At 41.6% G+C, this 15,935-nt stretch overlaps 1 protein-coding gene across 2 annotated transcripts in view; it reads left to right on the plus strand.

Annotated features, from left to right (window-relative positions):
* BRAF (B-Raf proto-oncogene, serine/threonine kinase) overlaps nucleotides 1-15,935 on the plus strand; it is a 144,573-nt gene that overhangs the window by 87,466 nt on the left and 41,172 nt on the right. Inside the window, exons 8-12 of one of the 2 annotated variants that reach the window (XM_049894770.1) lie at nucleotides 2,303-2,462; nucleotides 10,629-10,665; nucleotides 12,065-12,184; nucleotides 13,463-13,599; nucleotides 14,495-14,612. In XM_049894770.1, the coding sequence (XP_049750727.1) occupies nucleotides 2,303-2,462; nucleotides 10,629-10,665; nucleotides 12,065-12,184; nucleotides 13,463-13,599; nucleotides 14,495-14,612 (572 nt within the window). The remainder of the gene's footprint in view (nucleotides 1-2,302; nucleotides 2,463-10,628; nucleotides 10,666-12,064; nucleotides 12,185-13,462; nucleotides 13,600-14,494; nucleotides 14,613-15,935) is intronic. The other variant, XM_049894768.1, reaches the window with a different exon arrangement.

Here is a 15,935-nt window from a genome sequence, read left to right on the forward strand (position 1 = left end):
AGACTCTGGTCTTGGGTACATGACCCGAAAAATGTTCAAACTGTTCTGTAGAAAGCTTCCTGATGCTTTTATGCCGCGAGTGTTACAGGTGCCTGTGTACACGGGTGTTACGGGTGCCTGTGTAAAGATACAAGCCAGTCTTGTTCAACAGCAAGATTCCCTTGTGTTTTGTTCATGGCCCTAATGAAAATGGCAGTGGTCACGAAACAAGGGTACTAGTGCATGTAACCAGAAAGTACTGGGGAAGTGGCACATAGCCCAGTTCTGGATAAAAAATTAGAGGCACCTCCTTTTCTGCTTTTAAAAATGCTGTGGACTACCTCCATTCATGCCTCTGCTGAAAGGTCAGCACATTAAAATTTGCATGTCACTGAACAGAAGCTCTAAACTGATTGGTAATTTGCTGAAGGTATTAGAGATAAAATTCCGTTTGTTTTTAATTTAGTACTGATGAAGTTTTAAAGAGGTTTGAAGCAAGATAAGTATAAGGTATCACTGGGAGAACGCCAGTTTGCTGACTGCCAAGGTACTTTACCCACTAAAAACCCACTGCCGTCGAGTCAATTCCGACTCATAGTGACCCTATAGGGCACAGTAGAACTGCCCCATAGAGTTTCCAAGGAGCGCCTGGTGGATTCGAACTTCTGACCTTTTGGTACTTTAAATTACCTCGGTCCAGGCAAAGACTGCCCAGTATGGAAACTCGACTTTATCAGTTCCCCAGAAATGATGAGAGTTGGTGATAACTTGGTTTTTCTTAGCCCAAATCCGGATGCCAGTAGTTCATTTCAGTGAGAAGTGTCCCTGTTGCATGGGCCAGACTTCCTGTGTTAGATGGACGAGCGCTCACGCTGCTTTTACTCACGGGGAACCACAAACGAGTCAGGTGACTTCTCTTGACGTGGATTTAGAACAGGGAAATTGTTCTCCTAATTTAGATGTTCAGTGACATCAGGATATAATAACTTGAAGGGTTCTCCAAAATTGTAATATGTCCTTACCCTCAGAACTAGGCAAGTGAACATGTGCCCCTGGGCACACCGTCCCCTGGGTGCTGGTAGACAGGCTACCAGACCTGGCCCTTCTGGCTTTGTGGAATGTGCAGATGGGCCCACTCTAACGTATGCGCCCTTTTCTGTAGACATGGTCATCAGACCAAACCCAGGTTCTCGCTTTTCCTGCTTCTACACCAGCGTCCTTAGCTCTGTATGTCTGGTTTGTTCCTGACTCCATGTTGCCCTTATAGTCCTAACTCAGGAAGTTTCAGGATTGATGGTGCTGTCACTCGTGCCTGCGCTGGATTAGCTGTTCTGTTAATTAGGCTCTCTGATACAGGTGCAGTTACCTCAGGCCTTTGCAATTTCAAGTCCTGACTTAAAGTATGCTCTCGCTTTAAGACTGTAAATCAGCCTCTACATAGTTTTTAAAAAGTTAGTGCACTTTCCAGAGCTCTTTTTTTAAATTAACGTTGTCCTTTTTACATTCTTTCACCTGTTCCCTAAATCACTTGGCAAAATGGTGTGTAAAGACAGTTCTTTGACAAAACGAGAAACTTCTCAGTGACTGCAAAGAGTGAAAAGAACAGGGGGAACATGCTGATTTTCCTAAAGGCTGGTCTCACTCATAATTCTCATTGAACTGATTCCAATTTGTGTCCCTGGCATTAATAACTGGGCATAGTAAAAATTTCAAAATGTGAGCAATATTGGCAGTATGTCCTCTGAACTTGGAAATGGTCTTTTGCTGTCGCCACCCACTTCAGGGTTTTCATCCAACTCTGGTATAAAGCAGTAGGTACATCTTTCAGATCCTGAAATACTCATGTATTCTCTGAAATAGTTCTAATTTCCTAATGCCGTCCATAAAATTTTCATTTTAGTAACTTCAAATATCAAGAAATGATAGTTAGAAAAACGGCAGATTTCACTCATTCATTCTCTACCTAGAACATCTTTGTGTAAGTTTAAAGGACAACAGCTTCTTCAGCTGACTAACTGCTGGTCATTTCTGGCCGTTAGTAGCTTCCCCTGGGACTTTCTGGGTAAGAATCAGTGTTCTTATCAACCATGGTCCCTGGAGGGACTGCTTGAGCACAGCAGCCTTGTCAGCATTAGTTGTAGGTATATGTTAGATCTGTAAACCATTACTGCTGGGTTATTAATACATCTTTAATGCTTTAATTTTTATAAAGATTTTATTTGAGAATATAAAAACAAGGCAATCTGTGTATCATCCATTTTTTCTGTTAGTATCTCTACAAAGTTTTTTTGAATCTTATTTTCCGATGACTTGATTTTTCCAGGCCCCAAATTCTCACCAGTCCGTCTCCTTCAAAATCCATTCCAATTCCACAGCCCTTCCGACCAGCAGATGAAGATCATCGAAATCAGTTTGGGCAGCGAGACCGGTCCTCGTCGGCCCCCAATGTGCATATAAACACAATAGAGCCTGTCAATATTGATGTAAGTACCCAGCCTTGTTTGTTAGCACTAAAACAGACCAAGCGTGTTTCTCTGTCTGCTACGTTTATGGTATTGATCAGAAATAAGTGCCACCTTTCATTTATCACAGTAATTATAAGTGATGGGTTTTTCATGAATCGCAGATCAGAAAAGCCTTGTCAGTCTTCTCTGATGGCATCAAATACTTAAAAACCAAACCCTTTGCCTTCAAGTCACTTCCGACTTGTAGCGACCCTATAGGAGAGAGCAGAACTGCCCTGTAGGGTTTCCAAGGCTGTAAATCTTTATGGAAGCAGACTGCCACATCTTTCTCTGTAGGAGAAGCTAGTTGGTTCAAACTGCAGACCTTTCGGTTGGCAGCCAAGCGCTTAACTGCTGGGCCACCAGGGCTCCTATCAAGCATTTAACTGATCCCGAATTCTAGGGTCCTCCTATTTAACAGAGAAGCCAATTGGCCGTTTTATAGTAAAGAAGAAATAAGTATACAATGCATGTGTTCAGTAGTTCCACATTTACCGGTAGACTATTTGAAATCTCCACCTAATTATCCTAAAAGTACAATTTTGACTGAATTAAATGACTCTCACAGACTGGTCATCACATTCTTAACATCTTTTACCTTCTCTGCTATCTCGAGTATGTCATTGTGTTCCATCCCTGTACACGTCTTCAGTTTTGGCATTTTCTTTTTTGTGTGTGAAGTCTGTCATTAAGTTTCCCTGATTTTTTCTTTAAAATGTTTCTTACCTTGTCTGTTCCACCATCATAAATTGTAACCTCACCTCTTCAGTTGTTTTAGCCCCTTCTGGCTAATCATTCTTGACTGACTCTCTTACTTTTCCAGTTTATCTTGCACATTGTAACTTACTTATATGCTGTTTTAGATTTATTCATGTAAATTAGTATCACTTCATCAATTAGATCTTAAGCCCTGGGTGGCAGAAACAGTTCCTAATACAGTTTCCTAGCTTAGAACCGAACACATACTAAATAAAAAACCAAATCAGTTGCCATTGAATGATTCAACCTTACAGCAACCCCATGTGTATTAGAGTAGAACTGTGCGTAGGGTTTTCAGTGGCTAGTTTTTTTTTTTTTTTTTTCCAGAAGATTGCCGGGCCTGTCTTCCAGGGTGCCTTTTGGTTAGGAGCCAAGCATGTTAACCATTTATTTGCACCACCCAGGGACTCCAAACACATACTGTTGTTGTTGTTAGGTGCCGTCGAGTCGGTTCCGACTCATAGCGACCCTATGCACTACAGAACAAAACACTGCCCGGTCCTGCGCCATCCTTATAGTCGTTGTTATGCTTGAGCTCATTGTTGCAGCCACTGTGTCAGTCCACCTCGTTGGAGGTCTTCCTCTTTTCCACTGACCCTGTACTTTGCCAAGCATGATGTCCTTTTCCAGGGACTAATCCCTCCTGACAACATGTCCAAAGTTTGTAAGATGCAGTCTCGCCATCCTTGCCTCTAAGGAGCATTCTGGTTGTACTTCTTCCAAGACAGATCTGCTCGTTCTTTTGGCAGTCCATGGTATATTCAATATTCTTCGCCAACACCACAATTCAAGGGCATCAATTCCTGTTCGGTCTTCCTTATTCATTGTCCAGCTTTCACATGCATATGATGCGAATGAAATTGGGTCAGGCGCACCTTAGTCATCAAGGTGACATCTTTGCTCTTTAACACTTTAAAGAGGTCCTTTGCAGCAGATTTGCCCAATGCAATGCGTCATTTGATTTCTTGACTTCTGCTTCCATGGCTGTTGATTGTGGATCCAAGTAAAATGAAATCCTTGACAACTTCAATCTTTTCTCCATTTATCATGATGTTGCTCATTGGTCCAATTGTGAGGATTTTTGTTTTCTTTCTGTTGAGGTGTAATCCATACTGAAGGCTGTAGTCTTTGATCTTCATTAGTAAGTGCTTCAAGTCCTCTTCACTTTCAGCAAGCAAGGGTGTGTCATCTGCATAACGCAGGTTGTTAATGAGTCTTCCTCCGCTCTTGATGCCCCGTTCTTCTTCGTATAGTCCAGCTTCTCAGATTATTTGCTCAGCATAGAGATTAAGTAAGTGTGGTGAAAGAATATGCACACTTTTCCTGACTTTAAACCAATCAGTATCCCCTTGTTCTGTCCAAACAACTGCCTCTTGATCTGTGTAAAGGTTCCTCATGAGCACAATTAAGTGTTCTGGAATTCCCATTCTTCACAGTGTTACCCATAGTTTGTTATGATCCACACAGTCGAATGCCTTTGCATAGTCAATAAAACACAGGTAAACATCCTTCTGGTATTCTCTGCTTTCAGCCAGGATCCATCTGACATCAGCAATGATATCCCTGGTTCCACGTCCTCTTCTGAAACCAGCCTGAATTTCTGGCAGTTCCCTGTCGATATACTGCTGCAGCCGTTTTTGAATGATCTTCAGCAGAATTTTGCTTGTGTGTGGTATTAATCATATTGTTCTATAATTTCCACATTCAGTTGGATCACCTTTCTTGGGAATAGGCGTAAATATGGATCTCTTACCAATCAGTTGGCCAGGAAGCTGTCTTCCATATTTCTTGGCATAGACGAGTGAGCACCTCCAGCACTGCATACGCTTGTTGAAACATCTCAATTGATATTCCATCAATTCCTGGAGCCTTGTTTTTCACCAGTGCCTTCAGAGCAGCTTGGACTTCTTCCTTCAGATGGTACTGAAGGAACACATACTAGGTCATCAAAAAATATTTACTTATTTCAGAAAAAAGGTTAGACGATAAAGCAGAGAAAATTTCCCATAATACAAAAACGGGTCAGCACACTTTTTTTTTAAGGGGTAGATAGTAAATATTTTAGGCTTGTGGGCCATATGGTCACTGTCATTGTTCTGTGAAAGCAGCCATGAACAACAGGTAAATAAGGAAGTGGGCATGACTTTGTTCCAACACAACTTTTACAAAAACAGGTGACCAGGCCAGTGTGTTTTTTTGCCAACCTTCGATATAGACAAGGAGGAGGAAGAGATGAGTAAAAAAGATGAGACACACAGGATCAACCCACCAGAAGTGGTCCAGTTAACCTAGCCATCCAGCCCACAGAGAGCTGAGTGCCCTTGTTCTCTGAGCTGTGGTGAGCTGGGGTCCTAATCTTGGAATTAGAGGTCACTTCTGCCTGAATCTGTACCTTAGAATAAAGACTGCAGGTTATCTGTAATCTCTGTCTGCTGTAGGCAACAAAATTGAGAAAATCTGTTAAGTTTACTTGTCTTAGAAAGTAATTATATTTACAAAGGAAACTGAAACTCTTTACTCATGAAAGTAGGCTGCTGGAGATTGTGAGGTGGTTATGTGTCTTGGGAGGCAGGGACGGTTCTCGTTGTGCAGGCTTGCCTCATGCATCCTTACGGCTGGCAGGTTGAGTAGAGAAGCACAAACTGTCATACCAGGAACTCAAACCCCCTCCCCCTATTTAATACCAGCCTGCATTCCAGACCTTTTCTGTCAGTGTCCAACATTTCAGTGAAAACATAATGCAAACTGATGGCAAATCTGATCCCACCCAGTAATGGGTTTATAAGAAAACAGTGAGAAGTGACTTTGGAGAAATACTGAAATCACACAGAGCCCTTGAGAAAAGAGAATAGAGGAGAGTTCTCCCAGTTCCAATAGGAGGGAGAGTCAAGGAGGATGGCCGTGCAGTGGGCTCTTCAAATAAAGGGGGTCTCATAGCTGGGGAGTCCTTGAGGCCCTGCCGGGTCTGAGGAAGTCCTCTAAAGTGTTGGTAGAGATGATTATAACTGTGCTGGAAAAATGAGTATGAAATCAAGAATTTTGATTTGTGCTGTCGTAAGTCTGTCATTACAGCCAACAAAAACTTGATTCTTTTCTTCTGTGTTCAGGCTCAGAATTGACATATAGTTGAAATTGTAACTTGAATTTTGTTAAATGTGGAAGAAAATAAACTGCAATATAAAATTCAGTTCCGTTTGCCAAGATAAAGCCCCAAGTCAGACTTCCGTCCCACTTTTACTCTGAAATGTGTTCTCTATCTTCTTTGGGTCCATTTTAAGTGACCTTCTCCTCCTCCCAGTTTTCCTTAGCTAATTAGGTGCTCCTCTCTCTAGCCAGACCTGAGCACAGAGGAAGAAAGGCGTAGAAGAGGGAGATGTGGGGATAAGGAGATTGTGAAATAAGAAGTCAAACCATATTTTCCGGTTAAGCCTCTTGTCAGTATGTCCAAAATTGTCACCTTCATCTTTACTTCCAAAACTAACAGACCTTTAAACTGTTTCCCCTTTTCCCTTATTGTTACCACTGTCCTCCTGTTCTCTTACAGTCAAACATCTGGGATGTCAACTTTCTCTCTTGCGTTTTTATCCTCCCCATAACCAGTCAGGAATCCCTGGTGGTGCAGTGGTTAAGAGCTATAGCTGCTAACCAAAAGGGAAGCAGTTCTAATCCACCAGGTGCTCCTTGGAAACCCTATGGGGCAGTTCCTATAAGGTCTCTTGGAGTCAGAATTGACTTGACGGCAACGAGTTTGGTTTTGGTCTTTTTTGATAACCGGCCGTAGGTATGACCTTTTCCTTTTGGTGTGCGTCTTACACTTGCCCCTTATTTTTGCCCATGACCACTGGGTCTGTATTTCCTCCTTGAGCTGTGTACTACACCAGTCTCACCAAAAATGAACTTCCCCCCGTCGGTTTCCCTGTTCCATCTCCATTCCTTATGCCACATCAGAATGATTTCCTCACAGCACCGCTCATCATCTGGCCCCTTGCTCCGGAGCTTTCAGTGACTTCCCATTGATAACAGAACTCCTTAAGCATTTTCAGTCAAGCGCAGTTGTTATTCCATTAAACCGTATTGACTCTGGGCCGGGCACTGTGCCAGGCAGTTGGGAATCATGGAGGCCACAGTCTAATGGCTGAATCAGACATGCAGACAATCACCGTAGTATCATGGTAGTTCAGAGAGGGGGTGTTAACCTCTACCTGATTGGAATATTTAGCACTGGGGACAGCATTTAGGCCAGTTGTGAAAGGTGAGTGAGTAGGAGTTTATTCATACACTAGGTGGGGCCTAAGGAGGAAGGGTATTTGTTAAAGGAGACAGTATCCACAAAGACACGGAAGTACCTTTTCCTGGAGGTAATGGATCGCTGACATTGTAAGTGTTTAGGGTGCAGGGGAAGACTGGGGAGCAGTGGGAGATGGAGCTTTGTGGGCAGAGCGCTGCGCACTCTTCCCAGGTTTCTAAAGTGGGTCGTATGAAGTCTGAAGAACTTTAAGTGGGCGAGAAAGTGATCAGTTCCTTGTTTTAGGAAAATCTCTGGTAGTCACAGAGGCTGGGGCACTGGGAACCACACCTAGAGGTAGGACGGACAGTAGTGTGGCTTGTGCAGTGTTCCAGGCGAGGCGACAGCATGGTGCCAGGAGGGATGGGAAGTGTGTGTGTGTGTGCGCCCGTGCGCGTATGTGCACGTGCTGTACTGTTGCAGGAGGGAGACTATAAATTAAAGGTTTGGTAGGTAAGGTTGTTAGAAGTCATGTTGAAAATGGCTACTATTTGTGAATGGTTACTGTGTACCAGATACTATGCAAGGTGCTTCTTATAAATTTTCTTATTCTGTCCTTACAAAAACTCCATGGGTTAAGTACTGTTATTATCTTTCTTTTACTGTTAAGAAAATTAGATTTAGAGAGGTGAAGAAACTTGCCCAGGATCACACGGTAATGGGATTAAAACCTGGCCTTTCTTTCTAATGCGCAACCACTGCCCAGGCAGTGAAGGAGAGAGGAGAATGAGACGAGAGGTGGAGGAAACACCCGGATTCATCAAGGCAGGAAACACCAAAGGAAGAACAGGGTGTAGAAGCAGCCGTGATGGCTTTCTGTGGACGTGTGGACGTCAGGCTGCCCGTGGGGTCTCAGATATAGTCCAGGCATGCTGACTGTGCGGACCCAAGCAGAGAGGCAGGTTAAGGAGTGGTCAGCACGGTGTCAAGTAGAGCTGTGGGTGGACCGACGTTCTCAGAGAGTCTGTGTACATTGGAAAGGGGGTGAAAGGTGCACCCCCATGATTGTGGATGCAGGTGCTGGCCGACTGCTCTTCGCTGTCATCTGTGGGCCAAGCCCAGCTCCAGGTACCTGAGAGAGAAAGAGAGGGATGCCGCAGAAGGCAGATGAGCAAAAGGGTTTCAAGAAGGCTGAAGTCGTTGATGTCATTGCCATGGAGACTCATGTGAAATGCAGACTGAAGATGGCTATTGAATTTGGCGATTAAAATGTAACTTCAGTGACACTGAGTGCTCTTTTAGAGGCTTAGGGGAGGAGAGCAGGGCAGATGAGGAAGTGGGGCTCGGGGTCTGTTTTGAGAAGCTTGGCCGTAGAGGAATGGCAAATGGGCACTAGCTTGAGGCAGAGTTGAGGGCAGATTGTTTTTTTTTAATAGGGAGACTTCAGCATATTTGTAACTTGAGAAAGAGACCAACAAAGAGAGAGGTTGAAGAAGGGAGAGGTTTAAAGATAAAAGAGGGAATAATTGGTGGTGTAAAGTTCCCTGGACTTGGAAGCGGTGTCCTTCAGCAGCTGTAGGAATCAAAGACGGACAGAGCTAGTGCTGCAGTATGGCCTGGGACGAGTTCCTCAGCCCAGAGCATACTTGTGTCTACAATTTGATGGCTTCTGTTTTCTGGGTCATGCTCCGGGAAGGAATCAAAACCAGGGGAGAAACTGCAGGAGAGTGGGAACGTTTACAGAGTCGCTGTGGAATGCTAGTGACCTAGAACAGGTAGAAAAGATGGCCGGGGGCTGTAAGAATACATTTGAGTATCAGTTTAGTGTGATGCTAGCAGTCGGTTGTCGGAGAAGCCGGAAAGCAGAGTTTGGTTCAGCCGTGGTTGTGAGGAGTCGCTGGTATGGTGCAACAAAAGGAAGGAACACGACATTCCTGCCTTTCTCTTGCTTTCTGTCTAGAAGGCCCTCTATTTTTCTTTTCTACACCTCCTTTCCGTCCCTCAACCCCAGGTCATAGCCCATCTTGTCAAATGCCTCTCAATGACCAAGTCCTGTTCTTAGTCATTTATCCCTCCTGTGAACTTGTGTGGCTCCAAGAAGCTTAACACCCACACCACTTATCTTGCAGTTAGCTAAGCAACAACCTTTGGCATCCCTTTGTTATTTTCTTAAGCTGTTTTTCTCATTTTCACTTTAACTGTGTGTACATCTTACCTCCAATTAGAATAAGCTCTCAAGAACAGACAGAGAGAGTTAGTGGGACCACCAGGATTTTTAAAAATTTTTTGTTAACACCCAGCCTCTAGCACCTAGCACCTTGTTTGCAGGTATACAATGAGTATTTGTTAAGTGTTGTATAGAAAATATTGAAAGTTTTATGTAATACACTGAGCATGAAAGAAATACATCTGGAAGGAATTTTCTCTGGCTTTGTTTTAGCCATTTGCAAAGAGACTATTTAGAAACATCTGGGGCCATTCAGTCTCATATTTTTCCCCCTCTAGTGTATCTGATGCATCCATATTTTTATGATTGTAATCAGTGTACATTTAATTTTGTATTCTATTTTTTTTTAATTATAAACATGTTTCATGATTCAAGCTTCCTGATTGTTTTTAGTAGCTGCATAACACTTCATGAAATCGAGACTCCGTAGTTCACCCCACCAGTCTGCCTATAAGAGGGAGAGAATTGTTTCTCATCTTTTATGTCGTGGGCAGTACTGCACGGAACGCCTTTTTTGCACCATCATTTTTTTCTTATGAATTATTTCCTTAGGGAAAATTCCCAGAAGTAGAATTACAGGATCAAAGGCTATGAATATTTTTATGGGTCTTAATATGTACCAGTAGAATTTCTTGTAAAGAATGGATACAGCCATTGGTTTTGGATGCCCTGAAACAAATTGCAATATTTGATTAGAACTAATAACCCCTTCAACATAGGGTCATCATGGCAAGTGCTTCAAAATTTAGGTTTTAAATATGTTTACTAGCTAATTTCATATTCTTTAGTTTTGTGAAATCGTTATAAGACAAGTCTTATTTTGAATTTACCTTTCTATTAATGAGTGAATTAGCCTTTTCTTAGTGGGAAATTCAGTGCTGTTATTACTTTCTTATCATATGCTTTGAATAAATATACATTTATTTATTTGTAGGACTTGATTAGAGACCAAGGGTTTCGTGGTGATGCAGGTAAGTAGTGACTTCAGTTTTAAAAAAAAAAAAACTCAGGGAAAAATGCAATTGCTTTGCTGCTTGTCGCCTTTATACTTGCTTCTTTCACAAAACACAGACACAGAGAAAAATGTATAGCGAAAACCCTAATTTTTTTTGTTTTTCTTTAACATCATTTATCTCTAATAAAATTTTGACTAATTTATAACATGAGTGGAGAAGATAAGGGGACATAAAATGGAGCCCTCAGTGTACTCTCTGCAGATTAAAAATATTGTACCAAGGGGGAGCCTTAATTATTCTACCCACTTTATTAATTCCTAGCCGTCTTCAAAGTTGGAGTGCCTAAATTTCCTTTGGGAGCTTCCACTAGTATTTACAGATGGAGCTTCGAGTCAGGTAAAACTCACTTTCCCAAATCATGCTAAGAGTTGGATTACCTGTCACAGCTTCTCAATCGGTCGGACAGTGTCGACCCCTTCCCTTCAGCCTTCTAGAAGAGTATGGAATGCACATTTTGTAGAATGGACTCCTAATAGAATAGCCCCTTGCCTTTTACTAGTCTAGCAAAAAAAAAAAAAAAAGGAACGAGAAATTGAATGGAGATTTTTTGCAGAATTTTCGTCGGGTATTCACTCTAGCACCCACTGAAAATTTGGGAGCGTAAGCATTGCTTAAGAAGTACTTTTTGTAAGAATTTATCCCATACATTGTTTTGCGGGAGATGGTGTTTGAGAGCATCCTTCACCATACTCACCCTTCCAGCTGTCTTTGAGTAGGGAAGGCCTGTAGTGACTGCTTATCTTGCTCTCAGTTGGTCTCTTCACTGGGACCTGCTTTATCTTGAAAATATATAAGCCTAGACTCAGATTATTTTATATTGAAAAAAAAAACAAACAAACATTGCGTAGACCACCTCGTTTTCTGTTTCTATACACCTGTGCAGCTACCAAGCCGACACCCTACATTGTTCACTCAGACTTAGTATTTATTGTAGCACATAGCTACATGAGTTTTTGTTGTTGTTGTTGTTGTTGTTTCTGTTTGTTATTCCATGAACCCGCCAGTTAGTGTCATTGCCAGTATGACCTTCATATGTCTTAACAGCTGTGGCTTTTGATAATTTTGCCCAATACATCCAGCGCTCAAATGTTGCCGTCATGCTGGAATCATGAAGTTAACTTAGTCATAAAAGCTGCCTGCTTAGTACTTAAAATCAAGTGACGTTTCTTGTCCTTTTCATAAGTCATTTTTTAAAAAATCATTGGGATTTTATAAAAATAATCAGATTTTTTTAAACACCCAGAATTATTCTGTTAAGCAGGCTTCAAGTCATCTTATTTATCCCCATGACTTTCGTTTCTTCTGTGTGTCTGTCTTCCTGTGTTTGCCTGCCCCTCTCTTTCTCTTCTAACAGCCCCTTTGAACCAGCTGACGCGCTGTCTTCGGAAATACCAATCCCGGACTCCCAGTCCCCTCCTCCATTCTGTCCCCAGTGAAATAGTGTTTGATTTTGAGCCTGGCCCAGTGTTCCGAGGTAGTTGGGCTCTTCTTTCTTGTTTTCACCCAAAGCAAGTTAAATATAAACCACAGATGCTGTTTGTGCCTCACCCTCGCAGCTTGTGTTTGTAAGTGTGAGAGTTTGTGGTGCTGAACTTCTGCGCGGCCTGGCTGGGATGCTCTGAATGTGCTTCTTCACATACTCACCCCACAAGCTTCTGTGTGCCGTCCATCACGAACTTCTGAGCTCAGAGCACCATCTTGTTTTTTGTTATATTGCTTGTGTCTTGGTCTTGATAACTCCAAATTCAGTGGGTGGGAATAAATAAGATGGGGGATCTTCAATCTGAATTCCTTTCATTTAAGTGATTACCTTGATGAGTATTAATACTTGTTATAATCAATTTTTGTGGTTGATGAGAAAATAAAAGTAGAAATGGAAATCTCTGTTATATGAGATTTTACTGGGCTTTTGGTTTTTTTTTTGAGATTCTATAATATCAACAGTATTCTTTTTTTGTACTGTCATACAGGTATTTTTATGTCAAAAGTAGGAAGCTGTGAAAAATATTTATAATGTATGTTCTAGTATTTAACATATCAGAAAAATTTGAGAATTCATACCTTCATTTATACTCTAGTATGAGGAAAAAGGTGGTATCATTTCATCTTGCCATAGTTTAACTAGTGCTTTTAATTGATTTTTTAAAATTTACATCAAAATTTGGACGGGTGTCTTGCTATAAATACTTTTAAAGAGTTACATTCACTGACTCTTCCTAGTTATTCTGAATGTAGTGGTTCTGCTTGAGGCTTTGGATTGCTCTCGCAGCAATCTTGGAAAACCCATAGAATGGAATGGAAATAGGTACTGAGCAGTGTTAGTTAAACTGAGTGCACCTTAGACGGTGGAGCCTGGCCAAGAACTACGGCTTTATAATATTGAAATGACCCATGCTCGGCACAAGGCGGGCTGTGCTCGGGTCATAGGTAGGAGTACCAGGCTCCATTTGGGAGGTGCTTTTAGTGTTTGGTTCTTTCTTTAGAGAAATTGTCTGTCTTCTAGACTCTGTGCCAATAACAAAATATGTATCTACAGTCAGATGTTTAGATCTTAAATTGGCCAGAAAACTCAAAGAAATTGTAGTATAAATCACCTGATGAGGCCCCTTTTTGGGCTGTCCTTTCCAACAGGCTATATTGAACATGCACTGTGTTTTTAAATACTAAGCCTGAATATCTCCTGTCCTTACCCCAGATCAGTTAACACGCAGGATCTTCGTTTAACAGTGCTTTTTCCCTTCTGCTAACTTAGGATCAACCACAGGTCTGTCTGCGACCCCTCCCGCATCGCTCCCTGGCTCGCTCACTAATGTGAAAGCCTTACAGAAATCTCCTGGACCTCAGCGGGAAAGGAAGTCCTCGTCATCCTCCGAAGACAGGAATCGAATGGTAAGACTGCTGTGTCGGTGTTTCTCTAAGTTCTTTCTTTGTAGAAGTCATAGCCAAATGTAATGTCTGTGGTATAGTTTTAGATGTATTGATAAGGCCATGTGACGTGGAATTCCCATAATCAAATAAGTTTAAGAGCTGATGGTTTTTTGCTTAAAGCGTATTCCCACAACTCGGATATTTGCCCTCTTCTCTAATTGAGAAAAAGGTAGTTTTGGAAGAGTGAGAATAGCGTTCTAAGATAAGGAAGAAGAGAGTAGCTTGGATACAGGAACAATGTTTAAGCATATACATCCCAAAGGACTTGTCTAAAATTCAAATACCTACAAAATGACATTGTTCCCTGTTAAAAAATAAACTTTCTGCCGCAAAATGAATCTGTATGTAAAAACTGATCCTTTCATTTTAGCAGCAGTGTATGTCACATAGGTGCATCCAGGTAAGGTAGATGAGGAAACTTAGCACTGACTGAAGGGAAGAGTAAATAGACAAACTCTCAGCAGTTCCCATAGGAGGTTGATTTAAATTTGGGGAGATTTGGACCCAAAACTCATTATAAATGTGTACTACTTATCTTGCCTCTCATAGGCTCCCAATGATAAAAAACTGTTTTATTTTACTGATTTTAGTTGTATACATTTCTGCTTATACCCAGTAATGATTTCTGTTTTTTAATAAATTGTTTCTATCCTAATACTGACTTAAGTCTTTAAGTTTTGTGTATTTTAAGAGTCACACTTTTAACTGTTAGTCCTGCAGAGGGTGTTTTTAAAAAATAGGTCTGATTATCCACCTACCTATGTCCCTCTCAGAGATAAGGGAATTACTTAATATGAAATATAGGGTTTTCCTGTTCTGTTTGATTTGGTTTGACCTTTGCACTATTTTTATCAAGAAAACGCTTGGTAGGCGGGATTCAAGTGACGACTGGGAGATTCCTGATGGGCAGATCACAGTTGGACAGAGAATCGGATCTGGGTCATTTGGAACCGTCTACAAGGGCAAGTGGCATGGTATGTGTGTAACTCAGTGACGCCCCCCAGTTTGAGGGGTCCGCTTAGACGTCAAGAGCCTACGGGTGAGCGAATCCCAAATGGTTTTGTTTTTGTCTTTTAGGAGTCTTTCTGTTAATAATGGTATTTGTATTATAAACCACAAATAAACATATTAAAAGTGTACTTAACCAGAGAAAGAACTATAAGTGGTCAGTAAGCATATAACAAATGCTCAGCCTCACTAGTTATCAGAGAAGTGCAAATTAAAACCAAAGAGATCTCTCGAGGATTTTAAAAACTGGGAAGTTAGGATTGTAAATCTGCTGATGGGAGAATACGTTGTCTGGAGGGCAGTTTGGCAGTATGTTAACTGTCTTTTAAGAATGCATAACCTTTGAACTAACAGTTCCATTTGTAGGTCTTTGTCCTGAACCAGTAATTAGACAGCAGCAAACAGACGTGTGTGCAGGTAAATTTATCACAGCGTTAATAACAACGGAAAATGGAGATAAATGCCCGTTGGTAGAGGGTTGGATAAATGGAGACTTCCATACATGTTTATATAGGCATTGAAAATTATATGAAAGATCTGTACTTACTGATACGGAAGGTTGTCTGTGGTATATTAAATTGAATTTTACAAAGCACCTTATATAACATCGCATATTATGGTGCTGCATGGAAATACATGTATATCACATAATAAACAAAATGCCCATTGATATTTTAGTATATATCTTCTTACATTATGGTTTTATTTGTACTCAGATATTCACACTGCTTACACGGAAGAGCCTCGAAAAATGTACATGAATGTGTTAACAGTGGTCATCTCTGTTTGACATGGCTATGGGGAATATTTATTTCTTTCTTCATGCTTTCAACATTTTCCCATTTTTATAGTAAGCACTGTATTACTTTGATAATCAGGAATAATCAACACATTTATTTAACTTTTTCTTGAAGTGTGATATACATACGAAAAACCACAGGTCTCACAAGCATACAAGTAGCTCAGCGTCTCACACAGGGAACACGTCTGTGATCAATAAACAGCATCGCTAGCACTCTAGGAGCCCCTCGTGCCCTCGGGCAGCCAGCCCTCCCCCCAGGGCAACCACTGCTCTACCCTCGTGGGAACCAGCCAGGGCACACTCGTCCCCTCAGCCTCGTGTATGAGATGCATCTGTATTGTTGCGTGTAGTTGTAGGTCTTTCATCCTCGGGACCGTCTGATGTTCCGTCGTGTGCCCATAACACGATGTCTTTTTCTATCGTACTCTCTGATTACCATCTGGATAGTTTCCAGTTTGGGGTTGTCCCCAGTAGTGCTGCTATGAGT

The sequence above is a fragment of the Elephas maximus genome, chromosome 8 (genome assembly GCF_024166365.1).
Source record: "Elephas maximus indicus isolate mEleMax1 chromosome 8, mEleMax1 primary haplotype, whole genome shotgun sequence".
In the NCBI taxonomy this organism is placed as follows: Eukaryota; Metazoa; Chordata; class Mammalia; order Proboscidea; family Elephantidae; genus Elephas; species Elephas maximus.